The 22,261-nt window shown below is 44.9% G+C and overlaps 3 protein-coding genes and 1 long non-coding RNA gene across 5 annotated transcripts in view; 2 read left to right on the top strand and 2 right to left on the bottom strand.

Annotated features, from left to right (window-relative positions):
- Positions 1-2,718, bottom strand: part of SCRN1 (secernin 1) — a 47,786-nt gene extending 45,068 nt beyond the window's left edge. For both annotated transcript variants that reach the window (XR_013996573.1, XM_081102030.1), the window contains exon 1: positions 2,489-2,718. The gene's annotated coding sequence lies outside the window, so the exon portion shown is untranslated. The remainder of the gene's footprint in view (positions 1-2,488) is intronic.
- LOC308526813 lies at positions 1,844-15,543 on the top strand. Its single transcript, XR_013996574.1, has 3 exons — positions 1,844-2,063; positions 8,501-8,582; positions 15,354-15,543. It is a non-coding gene; the product is annotated as an uncharacterized lncRNA (long non-coding RNA).
- FKBP14 (FKBP prolyl isomerase 14) lies at positions 8,835-18,221 on the bottom strand. Its single transcript, XM_081102031.1, has 4 exons — positions 17,849-18,221; positions 15,834-15,985; positions 12,510-12,637; positions 8,835-12,037 (listed from the first exon to the last, which is right to left on the bottom strand). The coding sequence occupies exons 1-4, from the start codon at positions 18,043-18,045 to the stop codon at positions 11,879-11,881; spliced, it is 636 nt and encodes a 211-aa protein (XP_080958157.1). The 5' UTR covers positions 18,046-18,221; the 3' UTR covers positions 8,835-11,878.
- Positions 18,222-20,837: 2,616 nt separating this feature from the next.
- Positions 20,838-22,261, top strand: part of PLEKHA8 (pleckstrin homology domain containing A8) — a 48,210-nt gene continuing 46,786 nt past the window's right edge. Inside the window, exon 1 of the mRNA XM_081102032.1 lies at positions 20,838-21,258. Coding sequence (XP_080958158.1) covers positions 21,219-21,258 — 40 coding nt within the window. The 5' untranslated portion in view covers positions 20,838-21,218. The remainder of the gene's footprint in view (positions 21,259-22,261) is intronic.

The raw sequence follows: 22,261 nt of genomic DNA on the forward strand, positions 1-22,261 counted from the left end.
ACATTTTCTCGTTTTCCTTTGGTAGATCTGAGGTCACTGGTATATGATTCAGAGAATTCAAGTACAAATTATAAAAAGGGCTCTGCCTTCAGTGCTGCTTCAAAGCATTTTAAGTCAGGCTTGTTATTTGCTTGTACTTAAAATTAGAGACATTCAAAAGCTATTCTATATCCCACTTTGTTTTCTTTTAGTTAAAAAAAAAATTGGCCTATCGGTTGTCCGCAAGCATCAACAACTAATTTTTAATCAGAGAGCACATTTTTCACCTCAAAGGTTATGATTAAAATAATGTCTTTGGAGTTTAAATACAGAAGCAGTTTAGTCACCACAAAATGTGAACACGAAGCACAGATAGCTTAAGCAGTTAAATGGGCTTGAATTAGGGAACCTTAGATTTTTTTTTTAATTCTTGGTACAGTTTGGTTTCAGGTTGCTCTGTTTGCCACTCTCATGACAGGTTTGCCCTATTCTGCCAGGCTTTGAAAGGTAGTATGTGGAACCCTAAACTGGGGGAGTTTCAAGACCTGGATTTCAGTCCTCGCTGCCAGTTGCCAACCAGCTGTATGACCTTGGGTGTGGTCCACCCCCACCTCACCCCGGTCCCCCATCCCCTGCTAGTCTCAGCCTCCCAGGCTGTACAAGGGGAGTTAACATCATAGTGTTTTCTCGGGCTGCATCCAGCATGACCATTCCTGACCTTTGCGCTAATCTTCCTCCATCCCTTAATCCCCCGAAACAAATGCTGCCTCATGCATCTCCTCTTCCTAAATGAGAAGATGGCTGGCAGTACAGCAGCGACATGGGAAAGGAAGGCTGCTTAAGAGAGAGGGAGAAACCCTGAAATGAGTCACCTTTCAAGAATTTACCATCCTCTGGTGTCTGGGTGCTTGGTCATGGTGTTAAATCAATTCCTGCAATGAGACTGGCTCTAAGGACCTGGCATTTGTTATGTCTACTGTTATGTCTACTATTCCTGGATGATGTTGACACTGGACACCCATCTCTCTTAAGAGCCAGTTGTTGGTACCACGCAACACTGCACTTATACCTCAAACAGACATCAGCAGCCACATTAATCGACTTTAGTGGAACCTGGAGAAAAATCAGATCAGAATCACAGAGAGTTTTTAATTCGGTCTTTGCACCAGCTTTTGATAAGTTAGAGAAAATAAATTGTACAGCTCCCCAAATTTCCCACTTACCCTCCCCAGGAGCCTAAAATTTAGCCTGCTGCCAAAATTACTCCCTGCCCCTTAGGGCTGGGGAAAGCCTGCCTTCCCCACATTCCCTCACCCAGGCCCAAGCCAGGGGGCCCCCCCGGCGAGACTGGTCCATGCTGCTCCCTCCGGCCTGATTCTTCATGCTGCCATTTTGAATGAACACGGGTTTCCTCTGCAAGGGATGCCTGGTCTAGTCAGGCTTGGAACCCAGTAGACTCACACCCTGCCGGGAAGCCTGCCACGTCCTCATTCAAGATGCTTGCTAGCCAGAGTTCAACAGCAAATCCCGGGAGCCCGTCTTATTTAGCAGAACCCTGACTCGGTTTTGCATCACAGCATCACAGCACGTAACAGCTTCCTTAGGTGCACTTGGAGTTAATGGACCTGTTTAACCCTTAAACCCGGGTTCTCGTCTCTTCTCTAAAGTTCAAGCTCCTGCTTTGCAGACCACACTCATCTCAGACCTCACGAGAGATGTCCCCCACGATCGGCGCCCCGACAGACAAGAGAACCCAGGCCGCCAAGGCTAACTGAAGCGGATAATCATCTCGGAATGTCTGAGTGCCTTTTACGGATCAGTGCGCGCGCACACACACACACACACACACACACACACACACACACCCGCCCAGCACCATCCGTTAACCTGCCCCACACCCTTCCCCACAAGAACCGCCCCGGGTGTGGCTGGAGGCAAGTCGCGTTAAGTCCCGGCCGGAGAGGAGCAGCCGCGCTTGCCCTTAGGGGAGAGCAGATCCCGCACCGGTGGACGCGGGGACAGAGCCGGGCCACGGGCAGCGGCCGCAGCGGGCAGCCAGGTCCCCGCGAGCCCACCCGCGGCAGGTATGTGACCTCCGGGAGGGTGCCAGGCCCGCTCCCGCGCCCCAGCGAGCCCTGCACCCTGGGAGCGGCCCCCGGGGCGGCGGGGACAGGGGGCGCACTGGCACATCCCTCGCGGGGCAGCAACTTCAAACCGAGACTAGGAAAACAGGAAAAGCCGGCGGGGAGTGTGTGTGCGGGAGGCGGGGGCGGGGGTGGGGGGTAGGAGAGTTAAAGGAGATGCGGCCAGGATGGGGCTGGGTGTGCAGAGCGGGGACACCTTCCGACCTGGCTGCAGCGCTCGCGCCCAAGGTGGGGCGTCCCTGTCCTGCGCCCCCGAAGCCCACAAACCCGAGTCACCCCGGGCCCGGCGATGGCGGCTGGGAGCGAACCTGCGGGAGCCGCGGTGCAGATGCCCCGCGCTCTGGGTCGCGCCTGCCGAGGCTCACCTGCGGGCGGCGGCTCAGGCTCGGCTCTGCGGCGCTGATGCTGCGGGTGCTGCGGGTGCTGCTGCTGCGGGTGCTGCGGGTGCTGCGGGTGCTGCGGGTGCTGCTGCTGCGGCCGCGGCTACTGCGGCGACATCCGGGGCTGCAGCTGCAGTGGCCGAGCGGCGCTCGGCGCTTCCCCCTCCTCAGACTCCGGGCGCACTGGCCCGCCGCCCCCGCTTACAGTTGGCTCCGCTCACGTGATGCGGGTCCACCCCGCCTCCCCGTCCCCTCCCCCACACCCCCCCCGGGGCTGCAGCCGCGCAGCGCTGGCCTGTCTGGGCTGCCGGGCTGCAGCACCGCGCTGGGCTGGGCTGGGCTGGGGGGGGGAGGGTGCCGGCAGCAGGAGGAGCTGCCGCCAGGGCGGATCTCCCGGCAGAAGGTGGCTCTTTGCTCCATTGTCATTTCCAAGTCACCACCGGGGGCATCTGTCCCCAGAGGAAAACCCGGACTTCAAGGAGCCAGGCCCCGCTTCCTCCCGGGGCTTCAGTACCTCAGCGAGATTTCCGCTCGGAGGAACGTGTCCTGTGCGTTACTGACCTGCATGTCCAAGCCAGTTCCTTGGGTTTAAAGATGCCATCCTGTGCCATGTGGATAGGCCAGACCCTAAGCGGGGTCCTTGGGCAATGAGGCCCAAAGAAGTTAAGTAACTCTCCCCAGGTCACACAGCAAGTAGCAAGGCCAAGATTCCATCCCTGGTTTAATAGCACAAACAGGTGACCAAGGGTGTGTGTGTGCGTGTGTGTGTGTGTGTGTGTGTGTGGGTGGGTGTGTGTGTGTGTGTGCGTGTGTGTGTGTGTGTGTGTGTGGGTGTGTGTGTGTGTGTGAGAATACTGGCATCAAGGTATTTGGTCCAGACATAACCATCTACCTGTGAACAAAGCACAGACTCTATCTTTTATGAAATAGCAAATAAGACTATCCTGTAAAGAGAGAGTCCACAGGAAAACAAAGGCAATACCACTCAGACGCATGAAAAGATAGTCACGCTCACTTCCCTTCAAATCAGATATACAAGGTCGCATTTTCCGCCTGTCAGGTTAGCAAAAATCAAAAAGTTTTATGACCTCCACAGAGGACAATTTGGTAATATCTCCCAAATAACAGATATATAGATAGATAGATAGATAGATAGATAGATAGATAGATAGATAGATATAGATAGATAGATAGATATGTAGTCTTTGGAGGATTCCACGTCTGGAATTTATCCTACAGTTTGAAACAGGTGTGAAATGATATGAGTACACTGTTATCTGTTGCTATATTAGTTGTGCTAGCAAAGATTAGAAACAGACATCCGTCAATTGGGGGCTATTCAAATAGCAAAATATAATGGAACGCTATTCAGATATTTTAAAATGAGAAAGATCTCTATGTACTGATCTGAGAGATTTCCAACCCATACTAAGTAGGGGAGGGAAGCCATGTGCAAGTCATTGTGTGTTATCAGTTGTGGGAAGAAAAAAATATATGCCTGTACTCTTACTTGCATAGAATATCTTCGGAAGAATACATCAGAAACTGTAATAGTGGATGCCACCAGGGAAAACTGGGTGACTGGATGGAGGGAAGGAAGGAGACTTTATTGCATGTTTTTTTAATGTTATGCTTTTGCTTGTGGTCTGCCACATGAGCAAATGGATAGTAGGAGAGGGCTGAGGGAATCAGTGCAGATGCTCAGAACAGAGCAGTGACACGCACACTCTTGGAGCACAAAGGGGTCTTATTGTGCATTTAGTCCAACCAAGAAAACTGTAGCCCAATATCAATATTATATACTAGAGTCCCGGTGCACAAATCGCCTGGCCAGCGATTGGGGCCGATCGGGGCATCTCCCCCAGTCCTGACCAGGGCAATAGGGGCTCGGCAGCCAGGGAGGGACCACAGGAAGGCCCCAGGGTATGTCCGGTCCTCTCGCCCAGTCCCAATCAGCGGGACCCCAGCAGCAAACTAACCTACCAGTTGGAGCGTCTGCCCCCTGGTGGCCAGTGTGTGTCATAGCAACTGGTCGAGCCATCAACGGAATGGTCAACTTATCAGTCGGACACAGCATATTACACTTTTATTATATAGGATTTCATAATAATGCTCTACTTTGAGATAGCTTGGGAAACCTGTATTTTATCCAGTTTTCTACTTGTCACAATAGGATAGCAAATCCCACAGTAGTTTCTCCTTCATGGGCAGATGTGGAAGTCTAGGAACTATCATCTTAATGCCCCTAAGGAGCCAAGTGTCTTGATTTAGACTCAACTAGACCCACAATTGTAAGAACTACAAATGCATACTTTACTTATAGAATGTCTTCAACATACTAATTTAATAAGAAACATGATCAAACACTTATACTAGGAATTACATTATTGCTGCAAAGATGAAAAGGGCATATCATAGCCTCTCCTCTCAAGAAGTCAGAGGCAAGCAAGAAAAGTAAGTATAGAAGTAATGTATTTGTATATTATATGTTGCCATTAAGATAACATAAGAATTATGCAGAGATAAATACATTGATTAGCATATTAGGAAATGTAGACAAGTTTTAAAAAGTGATCATAAATAAAGGTTACCCAAACCTAGACCAATTAAAAATATTATTGATGACAATTTTGCCTTGTCTTCTAACCAGTATTATTGTCTAAAGAACCCTATGCAATGATTTTGAGGAGCTTGAAGGACATATGTAATTGAGGAATACCTTTAGCACATTGCTTATAGAGGTATTTTCTTTTTAGTGCTTCTTTGAGTGTATAATTGTAACAGGAAGAAAAAGATCTGTCATTGGAAAAATCTCATGGGAATGAATGACAGGCAATGTATGAATGAGACACTCATATATGAGTAAAAAGGCCTGTGTAATTGGCTTGTCTTGTATATAATCTTATGAGAACCAAAGAAAGGGGTTAACAGAAAAGCCATTAAAAGATGAGAAAGAAGAGTATTAGTCAAGATTAGTCAACCACCTGCCTTAATTCCATGACAACCATGTTTAGGAGGCTAGTCTTCTGAATTGGTTACCATAGAAACAAACCTTTAGAATGCCCTCAAATCAATCTACAGAATTACTGCCCATATTGAGTATAAACAACACGGAGAGATTATAAATATCAAAATCTATTTTAAAATTATTTTTAGAATTCAAATGATCCATCAAGCCCTTTGGAGATTGCTAATTTATACAACCATAAATTGTAATTTGGCAAAAAGTGTAAAATCCTATTCATCATATTTAGGTGATGGGTTTCTAAATTCAATTATTCAAATGTGTCATTTCAATGGTTCCCATTTCATTTCAAATAACAGTTAATCAGTCTTCTGAACCTAGTTTTTAAAAAAATTATTATGTATGCATCACCCTCACTGCTCTGCCTTTAGGAGTCATTGGTGGCTCCAGTCAACTGTACAGATAATTTAAAGGGGAATTGCTGATTGTTCATCTTGTGACTATCAAAGAACAGGCCAGGGGATTCTATGATGACCTTTGGGAATTTCCACCTATGTTTTTATTCCTAGTTTACCTGTATGGAAATGGTTCACCTTATGCTATGTACAGTGTGTGTGTGTTTTTTTATGTAGCTTTATTGATTTCAGAGAGGAAGGGAGAGAGAGATAGAAACATCAATAATAAGAAAGAATCATTGATTGGCTGCCTCCTACACATCTCATACTGGGGATGGAGCCCAGAACTTGGGCATGTGCCCTGACCGAGAATTGAATCATGACCCCCTGGTTCATAGGTTGACACTCAACCATTGAGCTATGCCAGCCAGGCCTGAGGATCGTTTTAATAGATGAAACCTTATCTAGACTTGACAAAGTTGAGCCTATTATATCTGCAATTTTAATACCACTGCTCGCTTGAGATAATATATGACTTTAAACAGAAGTTACTATTAGTTATTCTCCAATTCTTTTTTTTTAAATAATATGATCCTTTTTAAAAAAATAGTTTATTGCTGAAACCGGTTTGGCTCAGTGGATAGAGCGTCGGCTTGCGGACTGAGGGGTCCCAGGTTCGATTCCGGTCAAGGGCATGTACCTGGGTTGCGGGCACATCCCCAGTGGGAGATGTGCAGGAGGCGGCTGATCGATGTCTCTCTCATCGATGTTTCTAGCTCTCTATCTCTCTCCCTTCCTCTCTGTAAAAAATCAATAAAATATATTTTTTTAAAAATAGTTTATTGATTTTTAGAGAGAGCGGAAGGGAGAGGGAGAGAGAAACATCTATGTGAGAGGGAGGCATAGATCAGCTGCCTTCTGCACATCCCCGACCAGGGATCAAGCCAGAAACCTCCTGGTGCAACAGCAGACATCCAACCAACTGAGCCACACGGGCCTAGGCTATTTTTCAATTCTTGAAAGAAGGAAACAAAAGTCTGTCTAAATTGTTCTAGGAATTAAATAAAGATGGACTTTCTATAAGTGACTAAACAATGATTCCATCTATTGATAGAAAGTATGAAATTTCTGACTCCAGAGAAAGCCTAGAGCTATTATGCTGTGGGGATTTGGTAATTAAAAGGGGATTCCATTGCAAGAGCCTTTTAGGTTCTTCCCTCTTTTTCCACAAGTAAAGTGCTGTCTCTTATTTTAAAGCAAATCCCCTGTATTTCTACTATTCTTCATGGTCATTCTACCCAAGTATAATTACCCATTTAATTAAACTTAGCTAGAAATTTAAGAACCACTTTTTAAAAATCTAGACTGTCTCCAACAGAATACCAGCGGGTGTGAGCACAACAGAAAGATGTGGCTGAATGTCATAATGTTCCCAGTTTCTAACCAGAGGTTAAAAAAAAAGAAAAGAAAAAAAAAAAGAACTAGACTTAGAATTATATTAACATAAAATGCAGTCCACCAGTGACTGCAACAAATGGATGAGAAAATGCTGTAAGAAATTGGAATTAAGCCCCAGTGGGCCCCCGACCCTTTCTTCATTCTTTAGATTAATGAAAACTGTCCCTCACTACCTCACTTTACATTGTGTGTGGGATTGTTTTTCCTGCAACTATTTACTAAAGGGGACATTATCTTGAGCTGCGGCAGTGTGGGATTTTACCAGTAAGTTAATGACGTGACTTGTAAATGCCCAGAAATTCCCAAGTGGGATATACGTCAGCTGTTACTAGAGACCAAGGGACAGCATTTGCTTTACTCCAGATTTTTTTTTTTTTTAGGAAAGCCTCAGTAAACATCTCATGCCATTTGTGTTTAGGTCATAAAATAAAACTGACATTCGTCTAGCGCACAGGCCCTCGGGTGGGCTCTGAAGATCATTGGCTGCCCTGTCCTCACTGAAGTCATGGCATCCCAGAGGCTTCCCTAGCAGCCCAGGGACACAAAGAGCCTGCAGACACAGGAGCCCACAGACAGAGGGCTCGGGACCTCCAGGAACCTCCAAGTGCTCCTTCCCAGTTCCTCAGCCATCACCTACGGACTGTGTCAAAGCCAGCCACTTAGTCCCTTTGGTAAACCTCAAGCTGAAGCGATGAAAAAGATTACTGTTGGTTTTACCCAGAGAACCACTAGAAAATTCAACTAAAATTATAACTTCACGCTAAATTGAAAGACAGAATTTCAGAGGGGAAATCATGTACTAGATAGAGCATTTCAATAACTGACTTCAGTAGAAAACTTTAGGTGTGTGCAGTATATGGTTTCTATGTGGCATATTGTACTCTACGTATACACACACAAATATGCACATGCATACACGTATATGCATCTCTATATTTTAAAGATCACAGGTTTATTTTTTCAAAAATCTCTTGACTGTATATTCTTCTAAAGAAGTGGGTGATAGGTAATCCTGAAAAAAAAAAATAACACAGAAGAATAATTTGTGGGAAGTCAAAGCCCTTTTCTCTCCTCTAGTAGGGTTATTAATACAATGACACTTCACTTTTTAAAGAAAAAGGTGGGAAAATGTATTTTTTTCCTTAACATTGCACCAAGTTCTCTTTTCTCTTTTTGTAGTTTCTAAACAACTCTGAGAAATCGCCCATGCACTCAGTGCAGTGAGGAGACAGCATGCTGATATCCAAGTAGCAGAACAGAGGTACGCAATATCCTGTATCATGAATATGATGAGAAATACAAATTCATTTCCACAAAGAAAGTTTCAAATAGCTTGTCTCCCATCTCATCCAGAAATCATTTCCTTGTTATTTTTACAGCACCCCAGCACTTCATTTAATTACATACGGTAATTTATAGCACTAATTTACTCAGGCATTAATCATAACACACAATGACACACAATAAAATTCCAAACCAAAGCAACAGTGATAGCCCTACCGGTTTGGTTCAGTGGCTAGAGCGTCAATCTGTGGACCAAAAGGCACCAGGTTTGATTGCAGTCAAGGGCATGTACCTTGGTTGCAGGCTCCTCCCTGGCACGGGCCCTGGTCAGGGCATGTGCAGGAGACAACCAATCAATGTGTTTCTCTCTGTCTTTCCCGCTCTCTTCCACTCTCTCTAAAAGATCAATGGAAAAATTAATCTTCTAATTTTAATTAAGATTAAAATTAGCCCTAGCTGGCATGGCAAGTTGGATAAAGCATCAGCCTGCAGACTGAAGGGTCCCAGGTTTGATTCCGGTCAGAGGCACATGCCCGGTTGCAGGCTCGGTCCCCAATGGGGGGTGTGCAGGAGGCAGCCAATCAATGATTCTTTCTCATCATTGATGTTTCTATCTCTCGCTCCCTCTCTCTTTCTCTCTGAAATCAATAAAAAAAAATAGTTTTTAAAAAAGATTAAAATTAATCCTCGGGTGAGGATTAACAACAACAAAAACAACAACCCACAAAACAACAGTGATAACTACCACCATTAAACAAAAAAAACCCACATACACTTTCTCCAGTACCCAACATTCAATATTAACTATTGCTTCCAATGCTCAAGGTTTAATGCCTATTTATTTCAAAACAATCGAACCAAACCACAGCTTTCCTTACAACTATATCTAAACAGAGTAATCAGACACATTCAAAGTGTCTTTATACCTCTCCCCAAACTACCTGTCCATCTTCCTCACCTGGTTTTTATATAAAACCTAGGAAGAACAGTTAAGAAAATCAATAAAACTGCTGAAGAAATTGGTGAAGAATTTTTCAGAAAACCAATTCTTTTCCAAGTAATCTTTATTTTTGAAAAGAATACCATAACACAGTCCTACAAATTTAAATAGGACCCAGCTAGCAGGATTAATGAGTTCAGTGGTACACAAGTGAAGTCACAGTTGGTGTCTGATTATTCCCACAAATGGAAAGGTGCAAAGAGATAACTAAACCAAAAAAGGCAGTTAACTTAAAGACGACCCTAACCTAGTGACTTTTCATTTCATACTTGTGTCCAAACGTTAAGATGGGAATTGATACAAAGTCACACGAGATGAAGGAATATGCTGCCTGAATAGTCAGAATCCTTTTTACTTATCTTGCTCTGCCATAGACAGCGTCAGTAGCCACTCACTTCCTTCCCCCTCATCATGCTGCATAAGGCTTTCTGTGCTGTGACTTCGAACTCCTCCAGGTTGAGGAAAAGGGCAGTGAACTTAAAAAAGTTTTCTAGCTATAGCTGATTTCGCCAGAGAAAGGTGTTAATGAGGAAGACGTCAATACAGAATCAGTGAAAGTAGTCTATATCTGACATAACAGTTGTTCATAATTGTTTAAAGAAAAAAAAAATCTAGAGCTCCACAGGAATGAAAGGACTAAGATACACATGGGGAACCTCACACCACACAGGGTCTTTGAGGCAATTCATGGCTGACCCCAAGATTTTTCGAAGAAACCAGAGCCATTTCTGGATCATGGGGAAAATTCTATGGCACCAGAAATAGCCATAAAGTATCTTCAAAGGATAAGGACCCACACTGAAGAGAAAATTAGACCCAGTAAATGCAAAGAAAATTTTTCTTTTCAATATACAGGGCAGTAAAAAGATAATGAACTTGAGGACTGAAGTCTGCTTCAGTAAGCTAGCTGTTGACCATAGTCACAACAATCTCGTTGAATGACAATTTCCTCACCTATAAAATAGGTAAAATCCACCAGCTTTTTTCACGGACTTCAGATCCATGAGCGTTAAGGTCAGTGATACATTTGAGAACACTTGGTAAATGATAAGACTGTTTTTATTGATTTTTTTTTTTTAGAGAGATAAGAAGGGAGAGAGTGAGAAACATCAATGCGCTGCCTCCTGCATGCCCCCTACTGGGGATTGAGCCCACAACTCAAGCATGTGCCCTGATGGGGAATCAAACCAGTGACCTCTTGGTGTATAGGATGACACCCAACAAACTGAGCCACACGGGCCAGGGCTAATATTCTTAGTAAATGGGGATTTGGACACTTCTTAAAGTATTGAGCATAAAAGCCAACTGAAGAGAACATAATAAAATTACCAAACTTTTGACCCAGGATAGGCCTTATTCAATAGCAGCTACTGTGGGTCTGCCTTATTTTCTGATGGGGCAGAAATGGGAAAATTTTGATTGGTTAACAAATCATGACATAATGTTATTGTAGTATAATACACTAGTTATAGACTATTACTTTAAAAACCAGAAAGGATAATTGGTTAGCCTTAAAAAGTACGCACAGACTAAATACAACTTTCTACCTCATCTACAATATTTTGACACATTTTATTAGGAAGCAACAAACATAAATAATTTGTTCTACTTATCATGATAAGTCAGTAGCAATCAGGAACCAAGCCTTATACCATAGCTTAAGTTCTGGGCAGAATATTCAATGTATACACACTTAGAAGTCATTAACTTGCCCATCACTTCAGCATTGCACATCTCCTCAGTAAAGCAGTAACTGTTAACAAGTAAAATTCAACAACCATCTTCCCGTTGCTTCAAGCAGAGACTCAAAGGCAGATAACACTTCCATTATAACATGAAAATAGTAAGCTTTGGGTTATTGCAAAAGGTTTGCAAATGTCAGTATCTAACTTAGTGAAAATGGGGGCAAGCAGAAACAGAGGGTGTGGATTTGTGCTATACTTGCTCTTCTGTTGGGCAAGGTCCCCACTGTAATATTTTAAAGTTACAAAGTTGTAAGTTATAAGACTTCATAGGTGAAAGTAGGAAATGGTCCAGAATTCTCCTTATTCAAAGATAAAAACATTTTTTCTTCCCAGTAATTCACCAGAAAGAAATGGGTCCTTAGAAATCCTAAGGGGTTCTTTAAATAACATTCAGAAAAAAATATATAAAAAATTAAAAAAAAAACAAAGCAAGAATGGAATAAAACAATGTTAAAAAATAAGACTTTCTTTAAAGACGGTTGCCCGCTCTTTAAAGATGGCTGCTATATAAAAGGGGCAGATGTATCTCTATAACTCGTCATGTTTATATGTAAATTCTCTGGCAGATATAAATCCATCCTTGTCTTCATCTTCTTTATCAAAAATATCCTCCACCAAAACATCATGATGACTTTCATTCACCACTGCACCGTGCTTTTCAAACTCCTTCTTCAAATACACTTTAACCTACAAAATAATGGTCTTGTTAACACTTCTTACTTGTAAGATAACCTGCATTGAGTCAAACAGTATCACAGACTGGACTGGTAGCTCATTTAATGATATACAACAGCTGCTTTATGGCAACTATTTCTCAGGATAGCTATGTTTCTTATACAGTAACTCCGAAATGGGAATTGTCTTGGCAAAATGGATCTTTCAAAAACTTAGGGCAAGACAAAATAGTCAACCTTATTTATACACAGGGGAGAGAGAGAGAAAAGCAAAAGAATAAATGGTGTTTTAAAAGTCTCAATATATCTCTTTCCAAAACAATGATTTCCTATGAAAAAGCCCATTTTCAAAGCATAGGCACTTTAAGAAGTTTTATAAATAACATTTTACCCAAATTAAAAATAAATTTTCTTTTAAAACATATTTCTAAAAAAGTGAGCTGAAAGAAGGGAAGAAAGAGAGAGTAGGAGGAGGGAATGGTCACCTCATCTTTAGAGAGTTTCCAGTCGTCATTAAGATCCATTTCTTGGAATGATTCATGGGATCTTGGTCCATTTCGAATCTCCAGGAGGTCGATGTTAAATATCAGTGTGCTCTCTGGGGGTATTTTACCTAAATGAGGGGGGGGGGCGCGTTCAGTTGTATTTAAAAGATCCCAAATTTTGATGATAGAAAACTTACGGTACTGGACAAAATATTCTTTTAATTGAATTAAATGAGCCCTCCTAAGATTATCACATATTAATTTCCATTATAATCATATTTGACTCAAACAAATAGAATAAAGAAGAAATAATCCAAATTAATAGATCAAAAGCAGTCTGATTTTGGTTTTGCAATTAGAAATTGTTTTACGTACACGCACATACACACACACATTCATGCCTAATGGCCTGGAGCAGTGGTCGGCAAACTGCGGCTCGCGAGCCACATGCGGCTCTTTGGCCCCTTGAGTGTGGCTCTTCCACAAAATACCAACGTCTGCGCATGGGCCACGAAGTTTCAATCGCATTGTACATGCATGCCTGCACATGGTATTTTGTGGAAGAGCCATACTCAAGAGGCCAAAGAGCCGCATGTGGCTCGCGAGCTGCAGTTTGCCCGACCACTGGCTTGGGGTATTAAAATTTCAAATGTAATTAAGGTATTAGATATTATAAGTCAAAAATGACTTAAAGTGCTTTCGTATTTCAGAGTTAATTATAGCACAAGTGATTTACTAACTTGAGTCAGAAAGTCCTGACCTAGAAATATATATCACACTGTCATTTCTGCCACTGGAGGTGGTTTATAATCGGATGCTCTGGCGTCATACTATCTAGGTTTGCAGCTTACTTCTGCCTCTCTCTAAGCCTCAGTTTCCCCATCTGTAAAACACAAATGACAATAATGCCCACCTCCAGAGTCTATTGGGGAGATGAAGGAAGATAAGTCCATGCAAAATACTTAACATTTTACTTGATAAATGGTAAGCTCTCAATATATGTTACTAAGATATAATTCTCTTACAGGCTTTAAAAACAATTCAAGCCTGGCCAGTGTGGCTCAGTTGTTGGGTGTTGACCCATGAACCAAGAGATCACAGGTTCAATTCCCGGTCAGGGCACATGGCTGGGTTGGGGGCTCACTCTCCCCAATCCGTAGTGAGGGCCATGCAGGAGGCAGCACTCTCTCTCATCAATGTTTCTCTCTATCCCTCTCCCTTCCTCTTTCTCTCTAAAATAAAAATTTAAAAGAACAACTCAGAAAGGATTAGCAATTTCAGAAAGTTAGGACATAGCACATATATGGAAGAAATTTCAGGAGAAAGGATAAATTAAAACACATTGCTGACAAGGGAGATGAAAAGCTTTCAAAGTGAGAAGAGCATTGTTAAAGTCCCAGGGACCTTAAAAATTTTTTTTTTCTGGGAAGTAGAGACAATTTGCTCAACTGTTTCCTAGTAACTATATTTAACATACAGGTCTAGGTAAACACTACAAATACTTCTTAGTCTCCCCATCCCACATATTTCCACGAAAGGGCATTTGTCAGTGCTGAAGGAACGAAACTCACGCTGCGTGCTGAAGCCTTACCTTGCAGATCTAGACAGACAAGGGGCATGCACTAGGTCGTCGGGAAAACCGGAAGGCCGCATGCAAACGAGGTGCTACAGGACTACAGAACTAGCGTTAGTACATATTCACAGAGTTAGTTTCATGGAGCGCGTCAGAAGGAAATGACTCCTATTTAGATCTCTACTTGTTATAAAGTGAAAATGAGTTAAATGCAGGGTGGCAAAAGAGTAATGGACTAATGCTATATGTATAAATATTAAAGATGAGACGATAAAGATACAGGAAGGTGAAAGAATGCATTTGAACATCAGAGAAACATTTTCTAGATACTTGATTTTCTTCTCTCAAGAGGACGATTAAAACAAGGAATTAATTTGTTAGTACATCCCATTCTATGCATAAGATTTATACAGCAAGTTCAAGTTCCATTTTAGAATATACAATGCTTCACGTATGACCCCTACGTTCTTCCCAGGAAACTGGGACTAGGGTTCCCACTTTGTAAATGGTTTAGACCTAAGGATATTGCGAAGTCTATATTCCTATTACCTCAGAGTGGTTCTTCATTTTATTCTAATGACTACTTAATTTTTCCCCCCTTCATTATGTAAGTAATATGTGCCCATTGCAGAGGATTTGGAAGAGGTAGAACCAGAAATACAAATAATTCCCAGCCCCATTGTTAACATTCTTTTTATTTCTTTGTGATTCACATTGTATGTGTATAAAATTTTTTCTAATACTATCATAGTATAACATATTCTATAGCTTTATTTTCTACTTGCATATGTAATGAAATCATACACATTTTGGATATTTTTTTTAAGCTTTGAAATGCCATTTTTAAGTAACTGGGCCATATTTTATTTCACTAAACCCTTCTCATTATACACTTAAGTTGGTTCCACAGGAATGGACATGGCTGTTCACAAATGTTTCTTCTGATTCCTGTGTATTCCCTTAGGTTAGATTGCAATAAAGGAATTATCGGCTACGTGCACATCCTATGCTTGAAACATCTTCTGGCCTCCTGTATGCAGCCTTTAGAAAGCCGCACAGGTTCCCACTCAACCACAGGTGTGGGCGCCTCCCTGGGCCAGCGAGCACACTTGCTTCTGTTCTACTAAACTAATTTCATGTCACTCCATTAGTTTTCTAAGTCAAATCATTAAAAAATGTATAAGTTTTGTTGTGGGGAATCTTCAGTTGAGTATCACATACTGCCTACATCTAGTATTGCATGTAATGCCTTAAAAACCTGTCTTTTAAAGGTCAACTCATCAACCCACGGATGTTGAGTGATCGATCCTTTTGCATTGTTAAAATAAATTGGCGAGTTTCAGTTGGGGAGGATGAAAAAGTTCTGCGGACGGACAGCGGTGATATTTGCACCACAACGTGAATGTACTTAATGCCCCTGAATGGCATTAAAATGGTGAAATGGTAAATATTATGTTATGAATTCTGTACCACATACACATACACAAAAAAAGCCATCAGATTGTGAACAATGTGAATAATGGAGTTGAAGGTTCCAGAACCTTTTTTCATTGTTAGCTCAGTTGACCATTAGATATTATGGCTTTAATTGGCCATTTCAAATAATAATCAAGACATAATTATATTTCCCAAAGAAATACAGATTTTCTGTTTACTGCTAGAGGGGAAAAAAACATAGAATTTACACTACCTTCTGTCTCCTAACTTAGAAAGAACTCTAGTGCTATAGAAAAATGTAGAATTGTTTTTACCTTTTCCTTCTTTCCCATAGCCCAGGGCAGGAGGAATGATGAGCTTTCTCTTCTCTCCCACACACATTCCTGTCAAGCCCTGGTCCCAACCTTTGAGAGCCTCCAGGATGCCCAGGGTAAACCAAATGGGCTGACCATTGTTATGTTTGTGGCTACAATAGAAAGAAAACCCATTAGAACATTTTAGTAACTTTGTTATTGCTGTAGTACATTTTCCCCACCCATAGTGATTAAATTTGGAAATTAATGAAAACAGCCACACACACATACACACTCTCGTCAACTTTATAATTCAATTCACTGTCCAAATTTCTTTATTTTTTTTGCCCAAATTTCTTGATGCAAATTTCACACTGTTGACTTAGCTAGAGAAGTACAGATGGCATAATAATAAAAACAATAAACAATTATTATTTTTAAAATTTGTTACTTTTTTGTTTTGTTTTAGTTTTTTGAGAGAGAGAGAGAAAGAGAGACAGAGAAATTTGTTGTTCCGCTTATTTATGAATTCATTGGTTGCTTGTTGTATGTGCCCTGACCGGGGATCTAACCCTCAGCCTCGGTGTATCAGGAAGATGCTCTAACCAACTGAGCTACCTGGCCAGGGCTTAAAAATATCAACAATTATTTTAGCACTTACCACATACCAGGCATTACCCCAAATACTCTTCTTCTTTTAATTCTAACAATGATCATACGGGGTAAGGGCCATTTTCCCCTGTGGTACAGATGAGGAAACTGCGGTTAAGTGTGCCAGAATCTGACTTAACTACAAAGTTCAAGGTCTTAACCACAAAGTGATGCTGTCCCAGGTGCAGAAGAGAGAGAAGAATAGTTAAAAGTGGGTGGGTTTGGGGAGGAGGAGAAGGGCTAGGGAGAATTTATGGGTCCATACCCACACAGACACTGAGGGGCAGGAGCATAGCATCTTCTCACCCACCTACAAACTTTCCTTATGTACAGCCTGCTGACGGCCCTGATAGCTGGAAAAGGCTGCTCTTCCACCTCCCCCCACCCCTTTATCCCGGCTCAGACCCTGGCCCACCTCTCTCCGCAGGGGTCTACTGTGGGGTGTGCAGGGAAGCCTGGAGGAATGGCCCCCCCAAGGATGGAGGAAGAAGAGAATGGTCAAGATATCCTGGCTGATGAGCTAAAGGAAGGCCAGCCCAAGAAAACCAAGCTGTGGAGCTCCTGGAGGGATTGAGGGCTGAGAAGTGTCTGAGTCCCTGTTAGCTCCCTTTTGGCACAATAAGGAAAGTGTTCTTCTAGGCAAGTGTATCTTGTAGGTGAGAAGGGAAGTCACCCTACTAGGTTTCAGGGGTACCACGATCATTAAGTCTAGATAAAGGCTATTACTTCCTCTTTTCCTCCATTTCTCCCATGATCAAGGGAACTTTTGTTCCAATTGTAGAAAACCTGGGAAGGGTAGAGAAAAAAAGGAAAAACGAATCTACCACCCAGCGGACTGCAGTTTGGGCACACTTCTTGTCGCCGCAAAGGGATTTCAGCCTCTGTTTATTGACCACATAGGCTATGGTTCTAGAAATGGCAAACATGCGTTATAAACGGGCCCATTTATGGTACTTTTTCATCATTCTCAGGGCAGGCAGTTCCTGGCCATTTACACGGAGGCTGCACGACCACAGGGCCCTCAGCAGTTACCAGATGTTAGTAGCAAACCACTGAAAAGTGGCCCATGACTATCACCGTAGCCCACCTAGGTTTTTGATTCTGAGACATGGAAGACTCTAGATCTAATTTTTGTAATCATAAAAATTATTTTATAATAATAAGTGGTCCTTCTTTCTCTAGACAACATGTTTCCAACAAGACCTGCAAAGATCTCCTTACATAAAATTGGCTTTAAACAATTTTCTTTCCCTAAAGGAGGAAATGAGACATTTCCGTTTTTTAAAAAATATGGTAAAACTTGGTACACGCTAGCTTTCCTGCCCAGGGGCTGGGGTAGGTGGGCGGGTTCTCAATGGTTTTACCTGGGGGGTCGAATGACTTACGTGGAGTGAAATAAAGAGCCATCCTTTTCTAAGTAGCCTTCGTAGTGGACCAACATCAAGTCGCCCCCCTTGGTCTTGCGATGGCAGATGAACGGCTTCTGGAGCACTTCGACCTTCACTTCTGGCTCGGGGATCAGCGCCCCACTCAGGGAAGTGACCAACAGCGCCAGGACCGAGTTCCACAAGAGAAGCCTCATGTCGCTGGAGCAGAAGTTCCTACAAACACAGAGGGAGGACCCCGGGCCTCATAGAGTTAAGGAGGTAGCTGATGGCTCAAGGGCGACGGCCTCGGGCAAGTTCATGACTCTCCCTTCCCAGCAGACGTGGCACGTCTACTACCCGCAACTTTCCCACGCACTGCGACCTCGCCTCTAAAGGGTTAAACCCAAACCCCCGAGCCGGAGTGGCTCTGACTACGTGGTCGTCGGAGAATGACGGCCTCCCATTGGCTGTCAGTGCTGTCCTTCTGATGCCTCTCAGCCAATGACGTTGCAAGAGGGTAATTTACAGCCCTCTGGAGCGGGAGTCGCCCGGCGGCCACCCACCTGGAGTGGTCCTAGAGCCCGGCGGATGGAGGCGTACCCCCACTTGGAATTTTGGAAGAGAGGTGGGGCGCGGAGATAAACCCGGAAACTCCCCCGGCAGATGTGCACGTGTCAAGTACCCCGACCGAGGGAGGTGGGAAGATTCCTGGGGCCTTGTGAAAACTGTACAAGTTTCCGGAAATACTCATTTACTCTCGCTGTAGGTGAGAAGCCCCCACAATTTCACAATCCAAGACTCCCGCTATTGCTTACTATTTACTATAACTGACCCGGCGGTTCTCAACCTGTGGGTCGCGACCCCTTTGGCGGTGGAACGACCCTTTCACAGGGGTCGCCTAACACCATCCTGCATATCAGATATTTACATTACGATTCATAACAGTAGCAACATTATAGTTATGAAGTAGCAACGAAAATAATTTTATGGTTGGGTCACAACATGAGGAACTGTATTTAAAGGGCCAGAAGGTTGAGCACCAGTGGCAGAAGACTTACACCGTCCTGTAGGGTTCCCGTGGGTGATCTTCACTACACTGCCAGTAGGCAGGGTCTTTTATCCCATATAAAACGCGTATAGGTAAGCTAGGAGAGATTATGGGTCCTGTTTAAGGTTATTCAGCCCCAAAGCAGTTGAGCTCCGCCTTCAAACCAGGTCTGATGCATTCTACAACGCTGCATAGCGTTTATGGCTACTAATAATGTATCACTTAGATGTTCTTACTGCAGAGGATCAATAACAGCTTCTATTGAGGATAAGCGCGGCACACTTCCGCTTAGAGAAGAAACGGTAATCACGGTTACGAGTTACATAGGTTCATCTCAGTTTAAAATGTTTTAGTTTTACATTTTCCCTCTAATTTCAAAAGCAGTACATGTTCATTATACTCGATTCGGAAGAAACTAAAGCACTAAAGTAGGGTTTCCAGTGAGAATACAGGAGCTGGATGCCATTTGAATTTCAGATAAACAACGAATTGTTCTGTATTTTTTTTTCTTTTTTTTTAAATGTATTTTATTGATTTTTTACAGAGAGGAAGGGAGAGAGATAGAGAGTTAGAAACATCGATGAGAGAGAAACATCGATCAGCCGCCTCCTGCACATCTCCTACTGGGGATGTGCCCGCAACCCAGGTACATGCCCTTGACCGGAATCGAACCTGGGACCCTTCAGTCCACAGGCCGACGCTCTATCCACTGAGCCAAACCGGTTTCGGCTGTTCTGTATTTTTATTTGCTAAATACGGCAAATAAACCTTATACTAAATAGAAAAAAAAAAGCCGAAGCCGGTTTGGCTCAGTGGATAGAGCGTCGGCCTGCGGACTGAAAGGTCCCAGGTTCGATTCGGTCAAGGGCATGTACCTGGGTTGCGGGCATATCCCCAGTGGGAGATGTGCAGGAGGCGGCTGATCGATGTTTCTCTCTCATCGATGTTTCTAACTCTCTATCTCTCTCCCTTCCTCTCTGTAAAAAATCAATAAAATATATTTAAAAAAAAAAAAAGAAGAGCCGTGGCTGGTTTGGCTCAATGGATAGAGCATCAGCCTGCGAACTGAAGGGTCCCCGGTTGGATCCCGGTCAAGGGCACATGCCTGGGTTGTGGGCTCGATCCCTGGAGGGGTCGTGCCAGGAGGCAGCTGATCAATGACGCTCTCATCATTGATGTTTCTGTCTCTCTCTCCCTCTCTGAAATCAATAAAAATATATTTTCAGAAAAGAAAAGGGGGAGGGGAGATAGCCTATAACGCCACAAATAACCTTATCATTTTGGTGCATGCTTCTGTGACATGTGCCTAAAATAATTTGGATCCCATTGTACACTTTGTTTCGTAACCTGCTCTTTCCACTCATCTATAGTTAACATTCTTCCTGCTCAGATAACCTTAGCCCGGAACGTTCTCACACTTTCATAGGCCTAGGAACCCCATGCAGATTGCGATTTAGGAGGTCGGGGCTAGAGGCGAGATTCTGCAATTCTGACGAGCTCCCAGGTGGTGCCAGTGCTGCTGCCCACGGGCCACATTTCTGGTAGCCAGGCCTTAGCATTTCGACATTGAGTTCACACTGGCCACGCAGCATTCTGTCGCGAACCTCCCATCATCTCCGTAAGCCCTATTGTTGGGTCCCTCGAGTGTGTAGGACCAATCGACAGCCTTGACATCGACAGAGGACCAGAACCCAGGGGCCGCCTCAGGGGCCACGTGAACCCCAAACATCGCGAGGTGGGACCCGACCTCTCCAGGGCACCATTCACAGCGAGCGCGTCGCACACCTGTCCCAGCGGCTCCCCCCCCCCCCCCGCCCCCGCCCCCGCCCCCCTCCTTTTGCACCCAGCACTTCCTCCCCCGCCCGCCGCCCGGGACTCCATTTCCCAGCGGGCCTCACTGGCTCCGGCAGCCCCGCCCCTGTCGTCACCGCCAAAACCCGGAGTGGATTTTCGCTCCCTGCGCGCCAGCGGTGCACTGAGCATGCGCGAGAGGACCCCGGGCCCGGCTGGTCGGGGACTCGGGGAGCGCGCGGTGCCCGCGCCGCCGGCGACCCGCTGCCTCGCTTGCGGCACTTTGGAGGCTCTGCCGCCCCTCCGGCCCACCCCGGTCCCAGCCCCCGACCGGAGGCGCGCCAGCCCCTGTCCTGCCCTCACGTGCCGAGGCCGCTGCAGTGACCCCGCCCCCGGGCGGCGATGTGACCGGCCGGGCGTCCCCGCAGCGGGCCGGGCGCCGGGAGTGGGCGGCTCGGCGAGGCCGGGCGATGGCCCTGCGGCCGGCGCTGCTCGCCTCCGGGGACCTGGAGCAGTGAGGGCTGCGAGCGGGGGACCGCGGCCCGCGCCATGGAGGGGGTGCTGTACAAGTGGACCAACTATCTGAGCGGTGAGTGGGGGCGCGCCGGGCGCCCGGTCCTTTGTCTGAGCAGCCGGGGGGCGACTTCGATCGCGCCTCCTGGGGGTCGGGGTCACGACCACTCCTGGGACCACGGAGACCTGTACGGACCCGGGGTATTTCCTCAAAGCGCTTCCCTCACCGGACTGTGTCCCCCAGGCTGTACGGACACGTTCCCCAGCGGGGCTGGATGAGGGCAATAGCTGCCCTTGCACTTCCAAGGAAACCCAGGAAGTCCCGAGATTTGGGGGTGACCCGAGAGGCGCGGTGCCCGCGGGGGCATCGGGAGGGAGGCGCTGAATTCTGGCGAAGGAGCTGATCTTGCCTGGCCTGCAGATGGAGGGTTCAGATCAATGCTCGAAGTTACTTGTACTGCACGGGCTGCAGGGGTGTGTGTCGGGGTACGGTGGGGGGGGCACCCTTTTTAAGAAGAAGACTCCCCGGGGCAGGCACTTTCCTCCATCGCCATCGGAGTCGTCTGCGTGCAGACCTAGGCGCCAGCGCTCCATCGCAGCCGGTTCACAGCGCCAGGGTTTGCTCCAGGCTTGGCGATGGGCTTTCTCACTGAGCGTCTCTTTTTGTTTCACAGACTCGGAAATTACCATAAAATCAATGCAAATATTAGCAGCTGTTTTCTTGCCCTGCTGAGCAGAACGGCGCAAAAATCGTAGCCCGCCCCTTTCCGATTTGTGGACTTGCTTCCTCCTTATCTTGAAAAGGTCGTGCCTGTTCTTCAGCTGTGAATGATTCACAACAAGCTGCTGCTGCTTTTGGTTTGTGCGGCCAGTTTTTAAATCAGTGCCTTCTGTATGCCGGAAACTGTGCTAGGCGCTTTTTTGGAATGATACTCTTTATTGTGGGAAATGAGCGAGGCGCTTTTCATTCTAATGGCAATGTGTGTGAAGCCAGAAGTAGCCCCGGGATCTCTTAGGGTCGAGGAGATATGTGTTCCGGTCCTTCCTGACAGGGCAGTTGAAGGCTGTGGTGCCTGGGT

This window comes from Myotis nattereri (genome assembly GCF_964212035.1).
Source record: "Myotis nattereri genome assembly, chromosome: 11".
Lineage (NCBI taxonomy): Eukaryota > Metazoa > Chordata > Mammalia > Chiroptera > Vespertilionidae > Myotis > Myotis nattereri.